At 38.9% G+C, this 21011-nt stretch overlaps 1 protein-coding gene across 1 annotated transcript in view; it reads right to left on the reverse strand.

The window, feature by feature from the left end:
* ROS1 (ROS proto-oncogene 1, receptor tyrosine kinase) overlaps nt 1-21011 on the reverse strand; it is a 76735-nt gene that overhangs the window by 46422 nt on the left and 9302 nt on the right. The window contains exons 8-23 of the mRNA XM_031054032.2: nt 20541-20742; nt 19804-19880; nt 17356-17475; nt 16225-16409; nt 14926-15023; nt 13882-14393; nt 13044-13256; nt 12061-12171; nt 11353-11534; nt 10196-10387; nt 5507-5607; nt 3775-3989; nt 3276-3437; nt 2492-2653; nt 1409-1671; nt 462-525 (exon numbers count right to left, since the gene is read on the reverse strand). Coding sequence (XP_030909892.2) covers nt 462-525; nt 1409-1671; nt 2492-2653; nt 3276-3437; nt 3775-3989; nt 5507-5607; nt 10196-10387; nt 11353-11534; nt 12061-12171; nt 13044-13256; nt 13882-14393; nt 14926-15023; nt 16225-16409; nt 17356-17475; nt 19804-19880; nt 20541-20742 — 2859 coding nt within the window. The remainder of the gene's footprint in view (nt 1-461; nt 526-1408; nt 1672-2491; nt 2654-3275; nt 3438-3774; nt 3990-5506; nt 5608-10195; nt 10388-11352; nt 11535-12060; nt 12172-13043; nt 13257-13881; nt 14394-14925; nt 15024-16224; nt 16410-17355; nt 17476-19803; nt 19881-20540; nt 20743-21011) is intronic.

A 21011-nucleotide genomic window follows, 5' to 3' on the forward strand; every position in this document is an offset into this window, starting at 1 on the left:
ATTTAGATGCCTTCTTGTCATCACATGCAAACTCCTAAGATTTTTTTAGTGGCACTGTGGATGCTTACCTGACAAATTTAAGCTTTGTAAAGACAGATCTGCTCAATTAATTACTTTAACAGCACAACTAGAAATAGCCTATGACCCCTAGTAGATCTCTAACTCTGCTGGTTACCTTTCACTACCAAATTAGAAATATTCTATGATCCTTAGCAACCTGCTGTTCCATGCTACCCTGGCATTGCCTAGAAAAGTCAATTTAGCGTAGTTTTGAGGAAAGGCTTCAAATTTAATCTGATGATAAGAAATATGTTAATCATTTCATGTCAGAAGCTGTAACTATTCCCTCTGTGGTGTCTACTGTAGGGTGGAACAAATGTTACAGTATCAGGCTAGTTATATACCAAACTCTGTAGCACTGATTATACCAGCAGTTACACACAATGAGATAGCATCCATACCTGATGAATTCCTCTCTGCTATATCAGACATAGGTCCTGGACCCACGGAGGTGAAGGCTTGCACCTGTGGGACAGAAAATTGTTACACATATGTTAAGTCGCAGCTTAAATGATTGCATTCAAGAGCCTGAAAAGTCAGTCAGTGACAGAAATGGAACCAGATCCCCTGGCTGCTCAGCTAGGGACATGTATGCATTTATTCTATTTGACCCTAAAGCCTTGCTGATCATTTCAAAGGCCACATTTCAGAGCTGGTTCATGGCTATGAAGAGAATTTTAAGCAGTGGTTGAGAATGTGACAATCCATGCTTCATCTGTCATCAGTTAGAGCTTGAAGGACACCAGTCTTGTCTCCTTCCCCAGGCTGCAGCAATTCCTACTGTTGGTTGATATTGCAACCTACATGGTGTTCTCCTCCATCAGTACCTGGTCTATTACATTCCTTCATGCTTTTAACTTATCTTTCAAGCACACTTTTTGTGTGTTCCAAACCTCTTGTCACAATAAAAACATGTTGTCTCAACAAATTTTAATATGGAAATCTCTTTTTATATAAAACTTGTGAGTCTTTGCATTTTTCCAGCAGTGGAACTTCTCTTGATCTGTGGCTCTGTTTTAATGGCATGTCACCCTCCACCAGGTCGGTCAAATCTTGTTTCACTTGCAGTTTTTAGCAGTGGCTCTAGGAGACCTCTAGGAAAGTTTCTTTTGGGCTTCACCAAACCTACATAATCCAGTAGCATTGTTTTCCACCTTATTTAGTGAATAATACAATACTGGGAAAGGTTAAGCTGGGTATCCAAGGGTGAGTCAGTGAATCAGCAGTTTCATAAGCAGAAACCACAAGGTCTTGCCCCAAGCCCAGTGACATCTCCTAGGCAAACACATCAGGCTGCCCTGATAACATCTACCATCTAGCATGAGGTAAGCTGAGTAATTCTTCATACCTGAAACCTTACTGTAAGGCTGGGAAGCACATCCGTAAGGGAAAAGAATGTCAGGGTGGGTTTAACGTTGCTCACATTCCACTCCGTGAAAGTGTTAGCAGTGTCACTCTGACTCACGAAGTGATAGTAAACCCTGAACTGCAGTAATACTCCATTTTCTTTTTCAGGTCTGTCCCACCTGAACTCCACAGGGACTGTGTTGCCACTTTCATGCAGGTTATTTTGTAACACATATATCCTAGGGTTTGTAGGGGCGGAAGGAACTACACACACACACACAAAAAGAAAAAAGTTAAAAAACACAGAGCAAAGCACTCCTATTAAAACACAAACTCTACCTCATAATGAGCTCTTTTAGTTCTGAGCCTGAGCTTTGCAACTTTAATGCTGACCAACAAAGATAGCAATCAGTGAGGTGTATATTATAGAAGAATATCTAAAACTGCATGGTAATTCCTTTCTGTTTTTCATTGGTGTGTAGGCATCTGATTTTAACTTGCTTAGCAAAAAAATAGCTGCATAAACAGAGACAAATGTGCTCCTGCACTCAGATTGGAGACAACTATTTATCCAAGTTCTGTAAGTAACAATGGAGCTGCAGGAATTTTCACAGCGTATACTCTATCCCCCTATCAACTTTAAAATCTACTGCACCTCATAAGCTTTCTCAGTGCTCCAGTCACTCAACACTACATTTTAGCTGACTTAACTTTGACCTGCATGAGAACTTTTTACTCATTTACTGAAGTTAAAAGCGCATAACATTTATTAAACATTTAATAAGTATTTGCAGTCTTTGATGGCCGATATAATGGATCTTAATTTCTCTTTCTTGCTCATAGTCATAAGCACGTGGTAGATATATTGTCATGTGCTTTCTGTTCCAAATTCTGTTACAGCAATTGTGTGCATTTATGTGTGCAATAGATGATTACCAAAGATACTCAGGAACATGTCCTTGCAACTTTGCCTGCAGCTGACTAGTCCTGCAAGCTACTCATTCCTCTCCAGGTTTCACTTGCTGACATAGACCTGGTCCCAGTAGCTGTAACAAATGAGGAATGGGATTTAAAATTCTAGTACCTCCTTCAGGGGCTCGAAGGGATACAGATGTTGCTGGTGCCTTGCCCCAGTGTGTGTATGGAGTGACGGTAAAATCAAAGAGGGTATATGGTTCCAGCCAATCAACTCGGTAGGATGGCACTGTCAGGTTATGGGGATGGAGGCACCATTCACTCTCCAAAGACTGTGAATGAAAAGAAACAGCATAACATAAAACAAATAATATTTTTTTCCATCTCAGAAAAGCTTCAAGTTTTCTAAAATTCCCCTCACCAAGCTGGTCAACTAAATCAAGATAGAGCTTCTCTTCCTGTAAGTGACTGTTGTTTCACCAACTTCTGTGACACTGTAGCAATTTGTAGCAATCTGCTAGTAATCTGCCCTTTGAATTTAAAGTAAAGCTGTCAAATGTGCTAAAATTAAGTGTGGATGAAAGCTAGATTTCACATTCAGGAAAGGCTGTCCCACCGGCAGCTCTGAGGATGCTTCTGTCACTGAGTTACTGTGAAAGGCTTTCTCACACATCTTTGAGCACTGGAAGCTCTTCGCCTGGCATTTCACACCCCAGTAGCTAGCCCAGAGCTACTGCTAAGTCAGTGTTCCTCCTGTGCTGGCCTTAGTGACAGAGAAGCAGGACAGCTTGCTTTATACTTACAGTTTAGTTTGGTTGTTTGACCGATTTGCAAATGTTGGAGAAGCAACAAACTATTTCTGTTTAAAAATAGATACATCAGCAAGTAGATGCAGTAATACATGTAGAAAATGAGGAGGAATCCCTCATTATTAATAATACATAGGATGAATATCCTTACTTGTAGAGCTTTTGATCCCACACAGTAAAAGACAGTTCCCCATTCCACATCTGTGGGACTCCAAATGATGTGGAAACTTGAAGAATTTCCTTTAATCATGAACGAAGACTCTGGCACTGAATCTGGGATCACTTTTGGTGTAAAAGAAAAACTTTCTGTGCATGAAGAGAGGAAGAAATAATAACAATTTAAATAATTTGAGCAATAGGTAAACTTTTCAAACCTGACTTAAAGCTTTAAAGTACCATGGAAGATCCTGTAAGCTATCATTAATTAGATAGAAACAATGAATAACAACACCATGTATTCTTTTTTAGCCATGCCCATAAACTTCTATAATTGCACATTATCCAAGGATAGCCTGATATATTTATTAATCAGTTGCTGTTGTTCTTGCCTTTTGTCAAATGACTAAAGAATTTCAAGAATGAAGAATCACGGGCTGACAGTGAATACTTTTATTGAGGGGTTTAGATAAAGAAAATAAAATACCTGGCAAGGGTTTAAGTGATGTGTGAACAAGGGTAAAGTCTGCAAACTCTGCTGGTTGTGATAAGGGAATGCTGAGGCTCTGATTGACTTCCTGAGTTGTAATGAAATGAAGAGTATTAATCCAGAACAGACGACCACTGTAGTATTCCAGCACACCTTGAGATATGTCTGAAGTACTCCATGCTGCAAATTCTCTGATGATGGCATTACCACAGCTGCGAAAACATGTATGAAACTAGCAAACTGAAAACACACGTATAGAGAGAACAAGATGTATGCAATGTTTGACACATCCGTACATTTCTCATCATTAAAATTCTTGTCACGTAGGAGGCAGAAAAACAATTCAAAAAGTTTTCTTTAAGTTCTCTAAACACTTTTCAGAATGGCACATGGCAGGAACACCTGCAAAAAGCCTTCATTCTCTTGATTCCATTAGAAAGCAGTTATGAAATGGCTTAGTATTCTGACACATGGATGTAAAAAATTGAGTATTTTGAAAAATCAACCCACCTTCTCTCAATAATTTCACTGAAACAGTGCAGTCTACTTCACAGCAGGAAGTTCATTTTACTTCATTAAAGCAGGTCCCCGGATTAATTTGACCTTGCTACTTTCCTCAATGAAATTCCACTATTTATTAAATTCTTATCATTTTCCTCCATTGTGGTGATCAGTGGTGATTTATTCTGCCTTGTTACTTCTACATCAAAATCTACAGCTCTCTTTTTTGTCCCAATTTATTATCTTGCTAAGCAACTAAATACGTTGTAAGAGATATCATTTTGGCATCTCAGAAACATTTTTCAGCTTAGACACATGCTACCCAAACAAATTTGGAAAAGCTTTTACACACAATCAGGTCAATTAGGATGGATTACTTCTAGTGTCTCTATTCTGGCATGCCAGGGACAATGATTTATGGCTGCCAATTGATTTACAATGGAGCTGCATGTTCTGGCTAAGACTAATCAACATATTTTGATTCTTTAAATGTTTACCATTAATCATAGCAAGTCTAAAATCAGTCACAAAATTCATCTGATTCCGCACAAAGCCACCCTGCAACATTATGAGCACAAGTAAATACAGATGCTGTTCAATTAAGTTTAAGGAGTTTAATCTGATGCTTAAAAGAAAAAATAACCCTAAATGAAGAGGAGTAAAAATATAGTTTCATGAGATCATCATGCACTTGGCACTTAGAGAACAAATTCACTATTTTCCTCAAGGTCTTAATATATATTCAAGCTGACCCATAAACATTGTTTGGCTTTGTTTTGTTTTTTAAACTTTGTCTTTCAGGAATAATGTAGCCATTTCATGCTCAGGGTGATCAAAAGGAAAGCCTGCTGAGTGCTGATTGCTCAGGTGAGAAAGTGGTGTCAATCCAAGTCCTAAACTCTGTGCAAGATGAACAAGTTACAGCTCTAGGCACTTGAAAACTGTCAGGAGTTGTAATGCTAAGACAAAATAGACAGTAAATGGTGATTATTTCCCAAAGCTAAGTCTAAAAATTCATGCGCATGATCTCAGTTCAGTTGAGTTTCCATACTATGTTTCTCTCACTGTAAAACTGTGTTAATAACCATCGCAACATGTAGTTTGCCATCAACTAGCTGTTAAATTAAATTGTTAAATCAGTAACTAGTGTACCCAGCACTGGGCAAATTTTGTTTTTAGAGTACCACAAAACCTAGAAAATACCAACAAATGCTATGCATTCACTTACCCTTCTTTGCAAAGAGAAACTCTGTATAGGTTTAGGCATAGGCTATCTTGCACAAGCCAGTAAAGAAACTCATAGGTGAGATCCAAAGTTAAACCAACCACCTAAGAAAACAGAAAGTCCAAATGGTAACTTGAACACATCTTCACTTTTGAGATAGAAGTCCTTAGGCATAACTGTTGTCTAGAAGGCATCTTGAGTACCATGGTACAAGGCTTTCTGTTTAATTTTAACAGGATCTAATATCCAAAATAGGGATTTCTTGCTTTTGCAGTAAACAACAGATTCAATACCATATGCAGCAATAACAGAAATTAATATTTAATAATCTGTTCTGTGAATAACGAAGAATTTGCTTCCATCAATTAGTGTGCTAAATGTTAGCAAGTGCAATCTATGTCATGTCATTAGCACAGCTTACAAGTTGTTAGGGGTTTCCTTGAACATGGTTTCCAGCAGGTCTCAAACCTCTTATTCAAACACTAGTGTGGCTATTCTATTATAAGCTTAAATTTCCATTATGGATGTAAGTGGAGCAGTGTTGGGTTTTTTTTAGCTCTTCATTAATAAACTGCAGAAGATGATGACAGGAAAGCAAATGCCATATCACTTAGTTGTCTGTTGGTCCTTATGTAATCACATTCTTGGCATATTTCTGTTGACATTATATGTCAGAAAATCAAGGTTTAAATGATTGCTCCTGTAGGTTTTACTGTTAAAAATATCTCACAATATGCATGTGCCTGTATGCATATTTAGTCAACCATGTTATTTTTTATCCTATTTACCTATTTTCCCTCCCAGCACCAAATTACATCTTCCTGAGTCTACCTTGCTTTTTTTAAAGCTTGGTTCTTCTTTCCTTGCTCCACTTTTTTTTTTCTGCGACTATTACATTTTCCCATAGACATGCCCATCTCCTTTCTCCCGATCCCTGTATCCCCATTAATAAAAGGCAAAGAAATATTTGCACTATTCATTTTCAGGAGTTAGGCAGCAATTTAATACCTCCCTTCTATAATGTTTAAAAAATTGACAAACATTTTCCATTTCATGAAGTATTAGCCTCTGGACATGACATGTAGTTGTGATCATGCAATGTATCTTAATATCATAATACGCAACATAAATTTAGCTACTTGAAGTACCCCTTGACTAGAAATATTAAGAGACCACACTTAGAGGGCCATGGCCCCTCCTGCAAATAACACACTTTTCTGCTCCCCTACAAATTACTTTTGTCCCACTCTTATTGTATAGTGTAAATGACTTACTAAGTGCTTTGGAAATTTTGTGACACATCCTAAGCTGGAAAAATCCAGAGTAGCTCTGCCAAAAGCAATCAAGGTATGCCAATATACACCAGCCAAGCTAAACAATTGATTTAAAAATAAAATAATTGATATAAAAGGATCTAGTTCCTGACAAAGAAATTAGACTTTCAAAGCTCTGCCTTTGTGCTTATTTATTTTATTTTTTTTAGTAAATCTATCATCTCCTATAGTAGTCTTTTTGGTTGTTATCACTTGGATTTCAAGCTAAAAGGAGATACAGCTATATACTGCAGAAGATCCTATACTGACCAGCTGAACAGCAATTCCTTAATAGAAAAACAGTTAGAAAATACCAGAAGGAACCAGTTATGTAGAGAACATGCTCTAACTGTTGGATAATAACAATTAACTATTACTTCTGTGATTTAATATTGAAGTAAGAGGTACTCTTTTAGGGATAAAGGGCTCCACTGAGCAAGGAAGATACATGTTAGTAGTTGCACAAGCATATATTTGCTTCTTTACGTAGGACAATAATGACTAGTTTGATAATTCCACCATAAAAGAATGTTAAACTGACCTTTTTTGTTTGATGGGTTTATTTCGTGTTTCATTTTAATAAACAAACACCAGCCTGATATAACTGGTCACTTCTCAATCGAGACATTTTTACTTGGCTTTTTTCCTATATGCTTCACAGCAGGAGGCTGAGTTCAGGAAGTCAGTGCATAGATTAGGGGCAGCAGAGAAGCAGGAGATGTTTGCTTGTAGGAGGTGTGAATAAGTGGATGGTTGAAGGCTGGTATCACTGACATAGATAAAGGTGCAGAAAAAAAAAAGAACATGACAGGAGCAGACAAGCAGTTTTATTGCTGCCAAGGTTCTTGAAAACAAGAACAAGAAATCTGAGGTTAGCATGAGGTGATCCAGAGAAACAGGTAGTGAATCAAGAGAAGGGCACAGAAGGTGACATTTGCTGCTTAGAATAAACTTCAAATTGTCATTCCTTTGCAACAGATCACCCAGAAGATACATGATAAGTGTAAACATGCTGTTGAGCTTGGACAGCATCTATCTTCCCCTGAAAACAATCCACACCAGCCAGCTCCTGAAGAAAGGTGTGAGGCTTATACTGGAAGATACAGTGACCCTTTGCAGCACAGACTTTTCTCTCTACATGTGACAAATGTTCTTTAGTTCTTTCTCATTTAGGTCTGCAAGTATAGCAGGTGCCACACCAGAACCAGCTTTCCCTCTCCTTCCCAAACCCTCATGAATGTAACAGAGACCTGTAATACAAGCTGACCTTTCCAAATGTTAATTGCCTTCCAGAGACTAAAGCAGGCTTGGCTCTTTTTATAATCAGAGAAACATCAGCCTCTTTTTCTTTGGAAAAGAAAATTGAAATGTTCTTGGGAATGATACAAAGGTAGACAAGAAACATAGATCTTTATTAAAAGCCTTTTTTAAACTTTAAAGAACCAAGCTTCAGGTAAGATGGGAGCATAAATTGTACAACAGATTGAATAAAAACAAAGGCTTCTTTAGCAAGAGCTGTGTTTTAAAGAAATCTGATGCAGCAGATAACATATGTGAGTTGATCTCTTCTGTGGCAGTCATCCTATGCCTTGATCCAATGCTTGGAAGAGAGGGTAAAACCCCACACAGACTGTGGTTTGAGCTGAGCATTCAGCTTTTCTTTGAGAGACTCCACAGAGCTAGAGCAGCGTAATAGATGGGATGGTCCCTCAGCATGACCTCTTTGGGGCATAGCCTGGAAATGGTTCAAATTTTAACTGGGTCTGCAGTCCCAATCACACTGACTCCCAGAGTCCTTCAGTCCCTGCTGTGCTAGTAAGGAGTTCTCTTGCCAGGGAATTGGGTCATCCATCACTTTTCTCCCAGATACATGAGGAGAGTGAGAGAGGAAAGAGGTAGGAAGGGAAAGAAGATAAGGAAATGAAGTAAAGGAAGGACAGGAAAAAAGGGAAAGAAAGGAAAGAAAGGAAGGCACATATGTGGCTGCTGAGACCCTGGCAATTCTTTTCATGAGGTGAATATGCAGTCTCAAGTTCCTTCACTGCACAGGTCACACTGAATCCCATCTAGCAAGAATGAGGACAAATCCTTACCATGGCAAATTCCACATAGTGGCCAAGGCAGGATAGGACTGGGGAAGGCAACAATGATCCATGAGGACCCAGCAGTGAACCAAGACCTTAAGAGCTTCATAGGACATCAGAGAGGAGGGAATGGAGAATAAAAGCATGGGAGAGGTCAGCAGAGACTCTGTGAGGACCTCAGGGCACGTCAAAAAGTCTCCAAGTAGGGAAGGAGCGTTAATAGGCTTCCACATGGACTTTGGTGAGCTATGACTAGGCATGGCATCTCTATTTCTCCTCTACAGCCTATCTTTGTGTGGGACCCATTATCCACCTTAATACAGCTAAACCAATGACCTCCCATAGCTTTTCTCCCCCTTTACTATCCCCACTCTTTACTTGCTTCTGCAAGAAGCCCCTTTGCCTTCTCCCTGAGGAGCCACTCTCCTTTGCAGCAGACTCTTCACAGCTTCCTGGAGCTCCCTAGCAGCACAGAGCAAATAAAAAGGGGCCAAGCTGGGGCCAGGCCTGTGTCTAACTTGGGCAAGAGAAGTAGAGAAGACAGGGAAGAAAAGGTTAAGAGTGAGTTGGGGATGGAGAGCCTCAGGAACCTCAAAGCACTGCTGTTGCCACTGCACGGTGGACAGGAATCAGGCAGAATGGGGACTGTCAGTGGCAGACTTGACATCCCTGCCAGTGCTGCAGCAGCAGCAGCAACAAGCTGTGACAGACTAGAGCAGGGCCAGCTGCACTGAGCACAAGTATGGCACCAGCTCCCATCCCCTTCTCTCACCTGCACAGGCAAAGTCTGTCTCTGCAGCAGCATCTCTATAGCCTCAAGTGCAAATCCAGTGTCCCTGGCAAGTTTCTAGCCTCAAAACTGACCCTGCCAGGACCCACAAGCTGGGAAACATATGAAAGGAGGCAGAATGCTATGGAACTCTGTCTCCATATTATGATGGAAAAGCCAGAACTGACCATTAGACATAAGTAATTTGGGAAGAGCAAATACTTTTCACATGTGGGAAGAGGCAGCCTTGCAACAATAAGGACATCTTTAATGTCACATTTTGTTGCAAGGGTCTGACTTTAGAATTTAGATTTTTTTTAGTACAGCTATTACATGATTTAATTCTTTCACTGTTCTCAATATTACATAACACTATTGAAAGAAAGGCATAATCTTCTTCTGGTCAAAACATGCTGATTTTGGCAAAGTGAACACAGACTATATTCAAGAGATCAAACTACTAAAATACACCCCTGTCCTTCCCTCTCCTGCCCCACCCCCCCCAAAAAAAAAAAAAATTAGTCACCTGTTTACCAGAAAACTGTAGCTGCTCTTGTAATATAAGATAGTCCTCTCCATTCAGTCTTGCGCTCTCCACTGAATATGTTGTGGCCCAGTACAAATAGCCATTTACTGAATCCACTACTAGATCCTTCACTAAAAACACAACATGAGCCACAATATCCGTATGGTCTCTGAGCAGTGATTTTCTGTAGATCTAGGGAGAAACAAATTGCTTTTAACATTACACCTAAATTATCAGCCATGAACAATTCAGTGTACATACATGACTTTGCCACAGCCGTTTATCAGAAGCTCATGCAAGCCTTAGGCTTTAAAAGCCTAAACCTTTTGCATTCAGAGTATGAGTATGAAGAATAAGGCAAAATTATTAGTTAATGTTTGCCAGAGAGTAACAAAAGAAAAGGCTGAAATATCTCTTCCTCTTGGCTTTCCCAGTTTTGGCAGCCTTCTGTCTGACAAGAGTTTCTCACCCACTTTATATTCACTATTCACAAGTGTAAATGAGGGTGCAAGGCAGGGTGAAATCTGGCCTCCTAGCTCCAGTTTTTAAAACAGCTCCTGACTTTGCACTTACAAGAAATGAAAGGCATAATTTGACAGCACTGCATAAATTAGCACTGCAATTTTGAAGTCAGATACCTTTTAAATAATTCACGTCAGTGTTCCTGATATGAAAGTGTACAAAGTGCAATTGTAATTATTTTTTTATCTGCAGGGATCTGCAAAATATTATAGTACAGAGGCCAATCTTGAAAATCTCTGTGTAAACAAATCATGTCAAATTTGATTAAAATAAAGTCCATCTACTTCTTAGCTCAGATCAACTTGGCAGCCTCCATTTTCACCATCTTCACTTATTTTTACAATGCTGAATCCAACAAAGCTGTTAATAGCATGTTTGATTTGCCTGTTTTGCACCTGGAATTCAGTATCCTGCTTTAGTAAATATTAGTGAACATTTTACTCCAAACTTTTGTGCAAGTCTGGGAAATTCACTCAAGAGAAGAAAGATCTCCTTGCTTTCTACACTATAATAGCAAAAGGTCCAAATGCATCTCAAGTTGCAAGAAGCAGGTATTATCTTCCCAAATACTGATTTACAGTCTTTCTGATTGACTTTATGGTTTTTTCCCTTTTCTGAAGTGCAATTATACCTACCGTATTTGCTTTGCCAGCCCAGTACAAGCATTGACCCAACCAATCAAAGGCCAACATCCTGGCATTTCTGATGTCAGATACATAAGTATTCCTAGTGGTAGCCTCTCTTTTGTTCAGTGACCAGGTCTGAACTTCCCCCATGGAATTAATCCAATAAAGAGTGTCATTATACCAGTCGAGGTCTTGAAGAAGAAAGGGAAGATATTAAGCATTTCACAAACACATAAATAAAAACCTGTATTTAAAAAAAAAAAGAGGTAGCTAGGCACTTCATTTTTAAAAAAATAAATAAAAATGAACAGTTAGACTCAGTTAACATGCAGATAGATACTTCCTTATAGGAATGCAATGTATTGTGAAATTATAGGAATAGAATGTTTATTATATAAACATATAATACATATGTAGACCTGATGATTATAAATTAATGACATATATTAGGATGCTGGAGGTGGAAATATTTAGTTCAAAGAGTTGATTTTAGCTCTGCTGTAACTGTGACGATGTCAGTAGGCTTTCATTAAGAATTAATTTGTTCCATAAAGTAGAAAAAAGGATGGCTCAGTGAAGCTGCTTTATTGCACTGCGTTCAAGTCTAGAGTGCTGCAATAAAAGCTCCTGTCTTTCAGTCCTGCTGATGAAATTTATGGAGAGCTAATAAATGCCAACAAGTTTTTAGCAGCAGCATGCCGGTTGTTTAGTATTTACCTGAAATATTTCTTATATGAGGATAGAGGAGTTCTCCTGGCCCATAGCTATCCAACCGCTGCTTCCAGAGCCCTTCAGCCCCCACTGTCAACATATATGGTTCTTCTTCAGCTGTTAAAGAAAGAAAACTGCAGTTGTGCACGCCAATAAGCGATGGCTATGTAATATTTGTATTTCAATGGCAGGTGTTTCTGTATCTGGGAAGTTGCAGAAGCATAGCTAAAACTGTGCCCACCCTAGGGAATAATGGATAAAGAAGAAAGGCATGAAAATATCTGAATTTGAGAAAACCAGAGATTCTGGGTGGGTTTAGGTTCAGAACAATAAAGCAATTTGGAACCTTGTTAGATGTTAAAAAAGCACTGTGGGTTTGGGCCTGGCCTTACTGAAGTCAGGCAAGAGCACTAATCTAAAGTGCCAGAACAGTGCCTTAAACTGAAATCTATTTTCCCCCTAGACAGAGGTTATTATGGGGAAACTAGGTTTCAAGAAACATTCCAAAGGTCTACAAATCTCAGACATTGTGCACACATCAATTTCCTCCATTATCTATGTGCAAATCAAGGATTTCTAGCCTTTAGTAAGTCTGCACTTTCCCCTAAACTGTTATTAACCCTCAAGGCACTGCTCAAACCACTTCATCATAGAAAGTGCTTTACAGAGCACAGGAAAGGAATAACATCTCTAATACCTGTTCACTTGATAGTGTACAAAATAATGTGTTCAATAGCATATATGCATTGGAAAAAGGTAAATAAGTAGTAATAATAAATACATAATATATAGTACCATTAACGTAGTTTGAGAATCTTACTACTTTAACTAAAAGAGAATTTACTTATCCTGTATTCTTTGATGTTTCTAAGGCAATCTTTTTATGCCCCTCATTTTGCAGTCTTTGCCCAAAGCTGGGGCCTCACAGAGTGGAAATCTATATGCACAAGCAGGTCTACATTTCTCCTAGCTGGCAAAGCAAGTCTTACCTTCTTCTAAAGTTGTGCCTCTAAATGTCTCTGACCATGGCCCTTCACCAGCAGGAGATACAGCTCTGACTGACACTTCATATGTCGTGAAGCTGGACAGCTCCTTCACTGTAAACCTGGTGTCTCTAATGTTTGAGAAAACCTGTTCCTTCTCAAATGGATGCTGAGGTGACACTTTCACATCATAGGTCCAGTTCTGCCAAGCAGACAGACCTGTGAGATTCAAGCAATCATGTTATTATAGAGTAGGTGGCTGTAACAAGTGATACACGTTATTTGAAAAAACTGCATATTGGAGGCTCGTTTCAAAAATTCCAGCATCAGGGTAATTAGGAAATTAAAAATTAAAAATTTATGTCCTCTAGCTCTGGGACAAACCAAGAATTGTGGCTCAATCCCCCATGAAGAATAAAGTTGTAAGAACCAAAATTTTCCCCAACCAGGTCATTTTCTGCTGATTAAAGACACATGCACAGAGGGTAGAGACCATAGCACAGTCACTGGTTAGAAGTCATTACCTCTCTGGCATGCATTTTCTTTGTGATATCAGCACTCATTACTGCTACACCATATCATACTAAAGATGAAGTCTTGCTTAATTAATCTTGCAGATGACAAATGAGTTACTAATATAAACCTTGTATTAATTTAGCCAGTGAATTTAGCTATTTTACTGGCAAATTTGGAGTTAAATTTTTCAAACTGAGTTAATTCCACATCTTCCAGCAGGATCAGATATTGAAGTCACCAAGGCCCAGCATCAGGAAAAAGAAAGACAGGAAGTTATTCCTCTGGAAAGGAAAGAAGTGGACTTTCAGGAAGAAACAACTGAACTTACTGGTTCCAATAGTGTGTTCAGGTGGTCTCCAGCAGATCACAGCTTGATGCAGTCCAAATAGTGCCGTGACAAGCCGAGGAGGAGTTGGTAATGGAAAAGGCTGAGTTGATGCCCCATAGAGAACCAAGTTGCCAAAGCCAAAGTACTCTGGATATGCCAAATTGCAATCCACAATGTACTCATTGAAGCTAGAACTCCCCAGTGGAGAGACCTCTTCATGGAAAACTGCCCAGCCATCTGTGACAGTAAATGTGTTATCCTCATAAACAAAGCTCTCCACGTCATGAAGTGGCACATGTGATCGCAGTGTGTGAAATTCTGAACCATCAAGAAAACCTGACACAAAGGCCTGTTCTGTTTTGTTGAAGAAAATAAGTCTCTTGGATTGGAAGTTGATCATGAAGTCTCTCAGAGCACTGTATTTCACTACTGGTGAAGCTGTGGAAGCAGTGCCAGGAAAGAGCTGAAGGTTTGCTCTGTATATGCCATCCTCCAGGAGACAGAAAATATAGCTGGCCATAGAGCAAAATAGACCCAAATAACTACAGTGCAAGAACCCTGTAGATGAGTCACAAATATTTTAACAGCTCAGAGATGTGCCTGTCTTTATGCAGACAATAGGAAAATGGTTTTAGTGCTATTAATATACATCCTGGGAGAATTAAGCACATCTCATTTTAACTTCTGGGGATTTGGCTGACAGATTATTGGAGACTATTCTTCCATAATACCTGAAGTGTTAAACATGGACATTTAAAATGCACAGAGCTTCATAGTCGTAAAAGCACTGAATGTCTGAAAACCTAATTTCTGCTTTGGAAATACTTTATCTCCTCTGCTAACACCATAGGGAAGAATATGAAGAAAACAATGCTGCATGTTGTCACTCATTTCCCAGTTGTTTCTTTGTTGTTTGTTGCCAATTGCACTGTTTTGGTAATGCAAAAGTCAGAAACAGGGACCCAGATGACTAGTGAAGTGAAGAAAATTAGAGATAAGCTTTATAGCACCTTTGACACCATGTGCTCAAAGGAGGACACTTACCCATTATAGGGATCAGCTATAACCTTCCTAGGGGATGTCACATAAAGAGGAGTGATGTCTTCAGCTGCCGTGCAATTCTCTAAATGGCAGACATGTATCTGGGGAATGAAAATCAAAACTAGTGAAGCATTCATAGGGTGCTTGCTAATGAGCAAACAAACTGACCTGAGATCCCTTCAGGGGAACCAGACAATGAAACACCTCTCTCACAGTTCTAGGTCCTTCTGAGCTCCTGAGTGGTCAGTCACCTGAGTATAACACTTGTACACAAGCACAAATGCATCCATGACAGCTTACCCTGAAAGAGCTGTCTGTCAGCTACCCTTCTCTTGACTTCCTACCTCTAAGCTGGAGAGAAAAAAACAATTTGGAGGGGTATAGGCAAACTGTACCTTGAAATGATCTGGCAGGGAAGGGAAAAGAGGGAAGGGAGTGCTTTTCTTATCCTGTGAGCAATACCCTGGGAATTCTCTAACCTGCAGTGGATTCAGAAATCCCTGCTATCAGCCTCTTCATCTGCAGCTCATTTTTATCTTTTTATCACTGCTGCTTTTCCTACTTCTTGTTCTCTGAGCAATAACTGAAAACTCAGATGTAGCAAGAGGATTGGAAAAGAAAAAAATTCCCCACTAACCATTTAGGGCAATTTTCTAGTCCTTTGTGCACAGGAGGACTACAAAGTGTCCTGGGTTCAGCTGAACCCAGGACACAAAGGTACATGCAAAGCCTGACCATTTGCATAATTGATCTTTTATAAGTAGGGAATCAAGTGCAGGGTTGCCATCTTCATTTTGACTTCAGGTTGAAACACTTGTAATCTAAGATGTTGTCACTGGAATGAAACACCTTCTCTCTTGAACATCTTTTGCCAGTTATGAAGGGCATTATAATTACTAATTAGTTATCTGGCCACCTTCCTGAAGCAGAATAGTAACTGAACAGGCTAGATGGAGAAACAAGTAACAGAAAGAGGTATGAGGTGGGTGTGAAATCAGTTTCAAAACCAAAGCAGCTAAAACGAAAGTTTTTTACACCCTAAGGAGAAAAAATATAATAATAAATAAAACCCAAGGACACAGAGTTCCATAGAGCCTCTTTGCTTTAAATATTACCTGATACTCTAGCCTTTCTCCTTTTTTAAAACTCTGAAGTATGTGAATATTATTAAGGTAAAAAATCTATTTTTATAATTATACTTTGTGCATGCATATCTATATATAAATCAGGTTTTCTAATGTAAAATAAATCACAGTAATGGTTCAAATTAAATAAGAAATTAATTAAGCCCTAGAGCACTACCTTTTCATCCATGACAAAGTATATCCTCTGGTAAAGCCAGTCTACCGAGATGGACGTAATATTTCCCCAGCCAGCATAGAAGAGCATTAGGTCAGATATATCAGACATATTTGCAGCTCCTTTCACCCAGATGGAATTCCCCTCAGAAAAATAGACAAGTTGTTGATAAACATTCACAGAAATTCCTAAAAATAGAAAGATATGTGTGCACAGATAATATAAGAAATAAGTTTCAGTTTTTCAGGTTTTTTTTTCTATTTTCCTTAAAAAGAAGTACTTTTCAATCTGCAACCCAATATCATTGGAGAAAAGTTAACTGTTTTTTCTCCTCCCCTTCTAGTCTTCTTTCAGTTAACAAGGAAACTTTCCCACTTGCTGTGTAAGTGACATTATTATAGACAATTGATCTTCAGAAAGGTAATCAGACAAGAACAGGATATGTAACTTGTAAACCAAGTGACACTGATTGCCCCTCTCCAGGGCAAACAGATGCAATTGGCATCTCCTCACAAATAACCTTTCACCCTAGAATTCATTATCTGTGCCACCACCACCACCATACTATCAAAGGATATTTAGTCAGGGGCAACATTTGTTCTCAGGTTATCTTTGAGGCTCTGTGAACTTCAGTAGATAAACTCACTGGCTCCAAGGACCAAGTACAGCACCGGTGTAGATAAGAAACATTAGGGTGGTGAGTAATTTGAAATAACATGGTTGTCTGGTGACTTAGGCTACTAAGCGCTTTGTTAGAGAGCTCTGTGCCCCAGAGTAGCTAACCCACTTCATATTATTTAATTCTTTTTGAACCACTTCCCCATATTCATGTTGAGAAAATACAGTAATTAATCATAGGGAAATATCTGCTTTGGCTTCATTTTACCTACTCTGTGAAAATCTAGTTCTGAAGTAGCTGCCTAGATTCAGTGAAAAAAGAGATCAATTAATCTCTTCCCAGTGCCTGTCAGTTCAAACAGGTCAAACCATATCCTGAAAGTTCCTATTTCTCCCCACTGACTATAAACGGAGGCTACATAATGTGTCAGGCAAGGTGAGGTGCATTCTGTTCTTGGTGAATATGAGGCCTAAGCTAAACTTGAGAGAAAAGGAGAGGGCCCAGTCTGATTTTACCTGTAATGTTGTGGTTTATACCATTTTGCAGACACCGGGTGGCTTCGAGAAAATGTTCTGTATATCTCTTCCTTAAAGACTGGTTTCTGGATAGGAAAAGCCATGTTGATTTTTCCTTAGCTAGCAGAGAGAGAAAATCAGAATTCAGATAGATGACTGCAGCAGAAAGAAGAGTGTTCCTAACTCAGATACATAATTTATAGACATGCATACACACATGACACGTATGCGTACATGTACAAATCTATTCTGACACTAGCAAAGACAGACTAAAATTTAAACCCTTCAAGTATTGAAAGTGGACAGATATTCACCATTACCGTGCCTTCTGGCTCCTCACCCAGGGTGAGAATGCAACACGGGAATTTCACACCATCCTTTCTTGTAACAGTAGTGAGTCCCTCCGTAGTGAGGGAAAGTAAGGGGGAACAAATGAAGCCCTATGGACTGCTGAGGAACCCAAGGCACTAAGACTCCATGTGACACACAGATCCAGCAGAACTGGGACACTTAACCCCCCTTGGTCCTCTTTGAAAAGCCATAGTCAAACTAGAATATTCTCCCACAGAGCTGGGGAAGAATATGTTTATTTCATGTATTTCATCATGCTGACCAGTAATTTTTTTTTAAGGAACATGTAGGGTTTTTACAGATAAAGGCCATACTATGATCTGCTTCAAAGTTGATAATTATCTTTTTTTTAATAAAGTCACAGATTTCAAAGTCAAGAAGGAAAGCTTTGTTCACATAAACTGACTTCATGCTTATACTGGACCAACTAACTTACACCAAAACTTCTGCAGCAAATCCATACCTTCTGTCAGGGCTATGCATAGGTCTGGGAAAGATATCTAGTCTTGCTTTTGAATCTCAGGTCCCTGAAAATCTAGCACATCTCCTGCTAAATTGATTTACAAGGTAGTTACCTTCAGTTTAAAAAGTGGTGTATTATTTTGAGCCTAATTTTAGTTTCCAAGCAATCTTTTCCCCTTTCTCCCCCTCCCTCTAGTTTAAACAGCTGTCTGTTATCAGTTACAATTTCCTCATATGGATATCATGAGCCTGTCATTGAATGCTGTTCCAATTTATTCCTATATAATCTGCACAGAGTGAGTTGCATGTATTTCTCACATGATGCACAGACTGTAAGTAATTTTGGCAATGACATCACCATAGCAGATAACAAAAAAGCCAACACCACTCCCTTATGCTTTTTCCAATGACATTTTTTTGCAGTCTAGCCCAGAGATCAGATTCTTTCCCTAGCTCTTCTCAGGGCTCAGCTCTGCACAGTTTTACCTGATGCAGTAACATAATTTTCTGAACATGGTACATGAGGAAGGGTTGTTCTTCTTCGCATTAGCAGAGAGAAAGTGTGTGCCAGTGCAATTCAGGCAAATCAACTGTGGTGACTAGTAAGGGTAGGTAGAATAGTTTCCCACCCTCAGAATGTTTTTCTGGTGGGTAAGGTTGGTTGGATGTGTTCTACCTTAAGTTAATTGGATGGTAATTGTCTTGATGAACAGTTTGCTGCACCAGTCTGGACTTTTCACAAATGGCACAGATTTTTGTGGCTCAGGGTCAGCCAGCCCTAGAGCAAACTTCTTCAAGTCTTCAGGTAAGGACATCTCAGTGTGTCTGAACTATTACCAAAGAAAAGATGTCATATTTTTAAAAGCATTAGAGAAGCTATAAGTTCAGTTTCTCAAACCAATAGCAGAACACTGCTGATTCAGGGACAGACTTAAAGTGTTTGCTAGGGTTGAAGAGTTTCCAGGTTTTTGACAACTGCATTTCTTCAGGAAGGAAGAGTGTCTTTTGTTTTCTTTTCTAAAGAGACATTTTAGTAACATTGATTTCATTCTCAGTTGTGCTGTATCTCAATATATACCTTTCTCTGGCAATTAATGAAATTTCTGCATTTTTTAGTGATATCTTTAGTGCATTATCAATTAGTTAATTATTATTAATTAGTTAATACAGTAAAACAAATACAGCCATGAAAAAACAACAAAAATTGATATGGTTTCCCGTATTTGGCACGAGATAACTGAAAATGTTTTGAGAAAAGAGTTTCATGTTAAGCATTTAATATTATTAGAATAAATATATTTGTTTGTCAGCTGCTAAAATCTCATGTAGAAAATGGAAGCAAGTCCTCAGTCACTGCCTCAGACCACTGAGGTGTTTTTCATCTGTAATACAACTCAGGCCAAACCTGTTTGGACTTATCAGCATCTCATTATTACCGTACTGTGTAGCCTAATAATGCCTACAGCTAAGAGCAGGACTCTCTCTGATATGCTATTGACTCCTCAGTGTGAAACTCCTTGTCATGTGGTGTTTACAGTCTAAATATTATTCTCTTTTACTAGTTACACAGCAGCCCAGTAAAAGTGACTTTGTCCCCAGGAACAGATAGTGATAAGGGCTCTGCTGCTTCTGTACCTCTGGATTCTGGAGTTGTGATGTTGGCTTCGGCAGGGGGTCCAGCACCAACCTCATTGACTGCCACAATACTGAACCTACAGTAAACCAAAGAGACAGGTTTTGGTTTGCAGGTTTCTTCTCAAAGATTGCACAAGAAACATTTTACCAAGTAGGGAAGCTGCTACAGGAGTGCTTGACCTTCAGAAAATGCCCATTTAATGTTTTGGGAAATTTCAAATGAAAACAAAACCAAATAGAATCTGAATTCCCCAAAGGTGGGGCAACAACAGAATCTTCTAAATTAAAATTCAAAATGGGGTTTCAGACTCGGAAGAACAACTCAGTTAATTTCAAAGAAAGATCTGTATTTATCAATGTAAGCAGAGCGCAGGCCTTTGCATTTAATAAAAATTAAGGATTTTTTTCCAGATGCTTGAAGGACTAAAGAGGACTGCTCTAACATTCCCTGAATACCCTGGAAACATACCATACAAGCTTAACAAAAAACCTGGAAAAGAGCAGTTAAGAAAATGCAGCCTGTTGGTCCTATATCAAATTGCTCTCAATCCAATTTCCACATGTGCAGCCAACTTATCTTGAATAACTCTGTTATCTCAGGGAAGGTACTTTTGCTTTCGGCAAGAACATAAGTAAGAGGCATAACTGCAGAAGTGGTGTTTAGGCTCACCATGTACTACCTGGGCAAGAAGTGCTACAGCGCAATTGACCATGTTGGTTATGTTTTCTTTTAGTACCTGTAAGTGTTGTTTGGGAAGGTGGAGTAGAACTGGAAGCTATGCCCTCTTGAGGCTCTCAACAGTTTGTGTTTCTCACTGGTCAGGAGCAAATTATATCCAACAATCAATCCATTTGGAAAAAGTGGTGGAGACCAACTAACTTCAACTGTGTTTGGACTTGAACTCTGAATGTTTTTAATGATAGGAGCTGTTGTAGGAGCTGCAAGAGACAAAAATAACTGATCTGGGATGGCATTTAAGACATTAATGTTTTTTTCTTTTTTTAGGTACATTTTTAGGTTTCATACCTGTCAATTCATTTATACTAATAAATATGATTAGGGACAGCATAAAATTTCAGCAATGTTTAACTTTTTTGGTTAAACACAGGAAAATGTGTGCATATTTCAGTCAAAAAGTTAATATGCATAATTATACACAAAAGTATTCAATGTGCCCTCACAATTTCAATATTGTACTTTTCTGTGT

This window comes from Melopsittacus undulatus, chromosome 3 (genome assembly GCF_012275295.1).
Source record: "Melopsittacus undulatus isolate bMelUnd1 chromosome 3, bMelUnd1.mat.Z, whole genome shotgun sequence".
Classification (NCBI taxonomy): domain Eukaryota; kingdom Metazoa; phylum Chordata; class Aves; order Psittaciformes; family Psittaculidae; genus Melopsittacus; species Melopsittacus undulatus.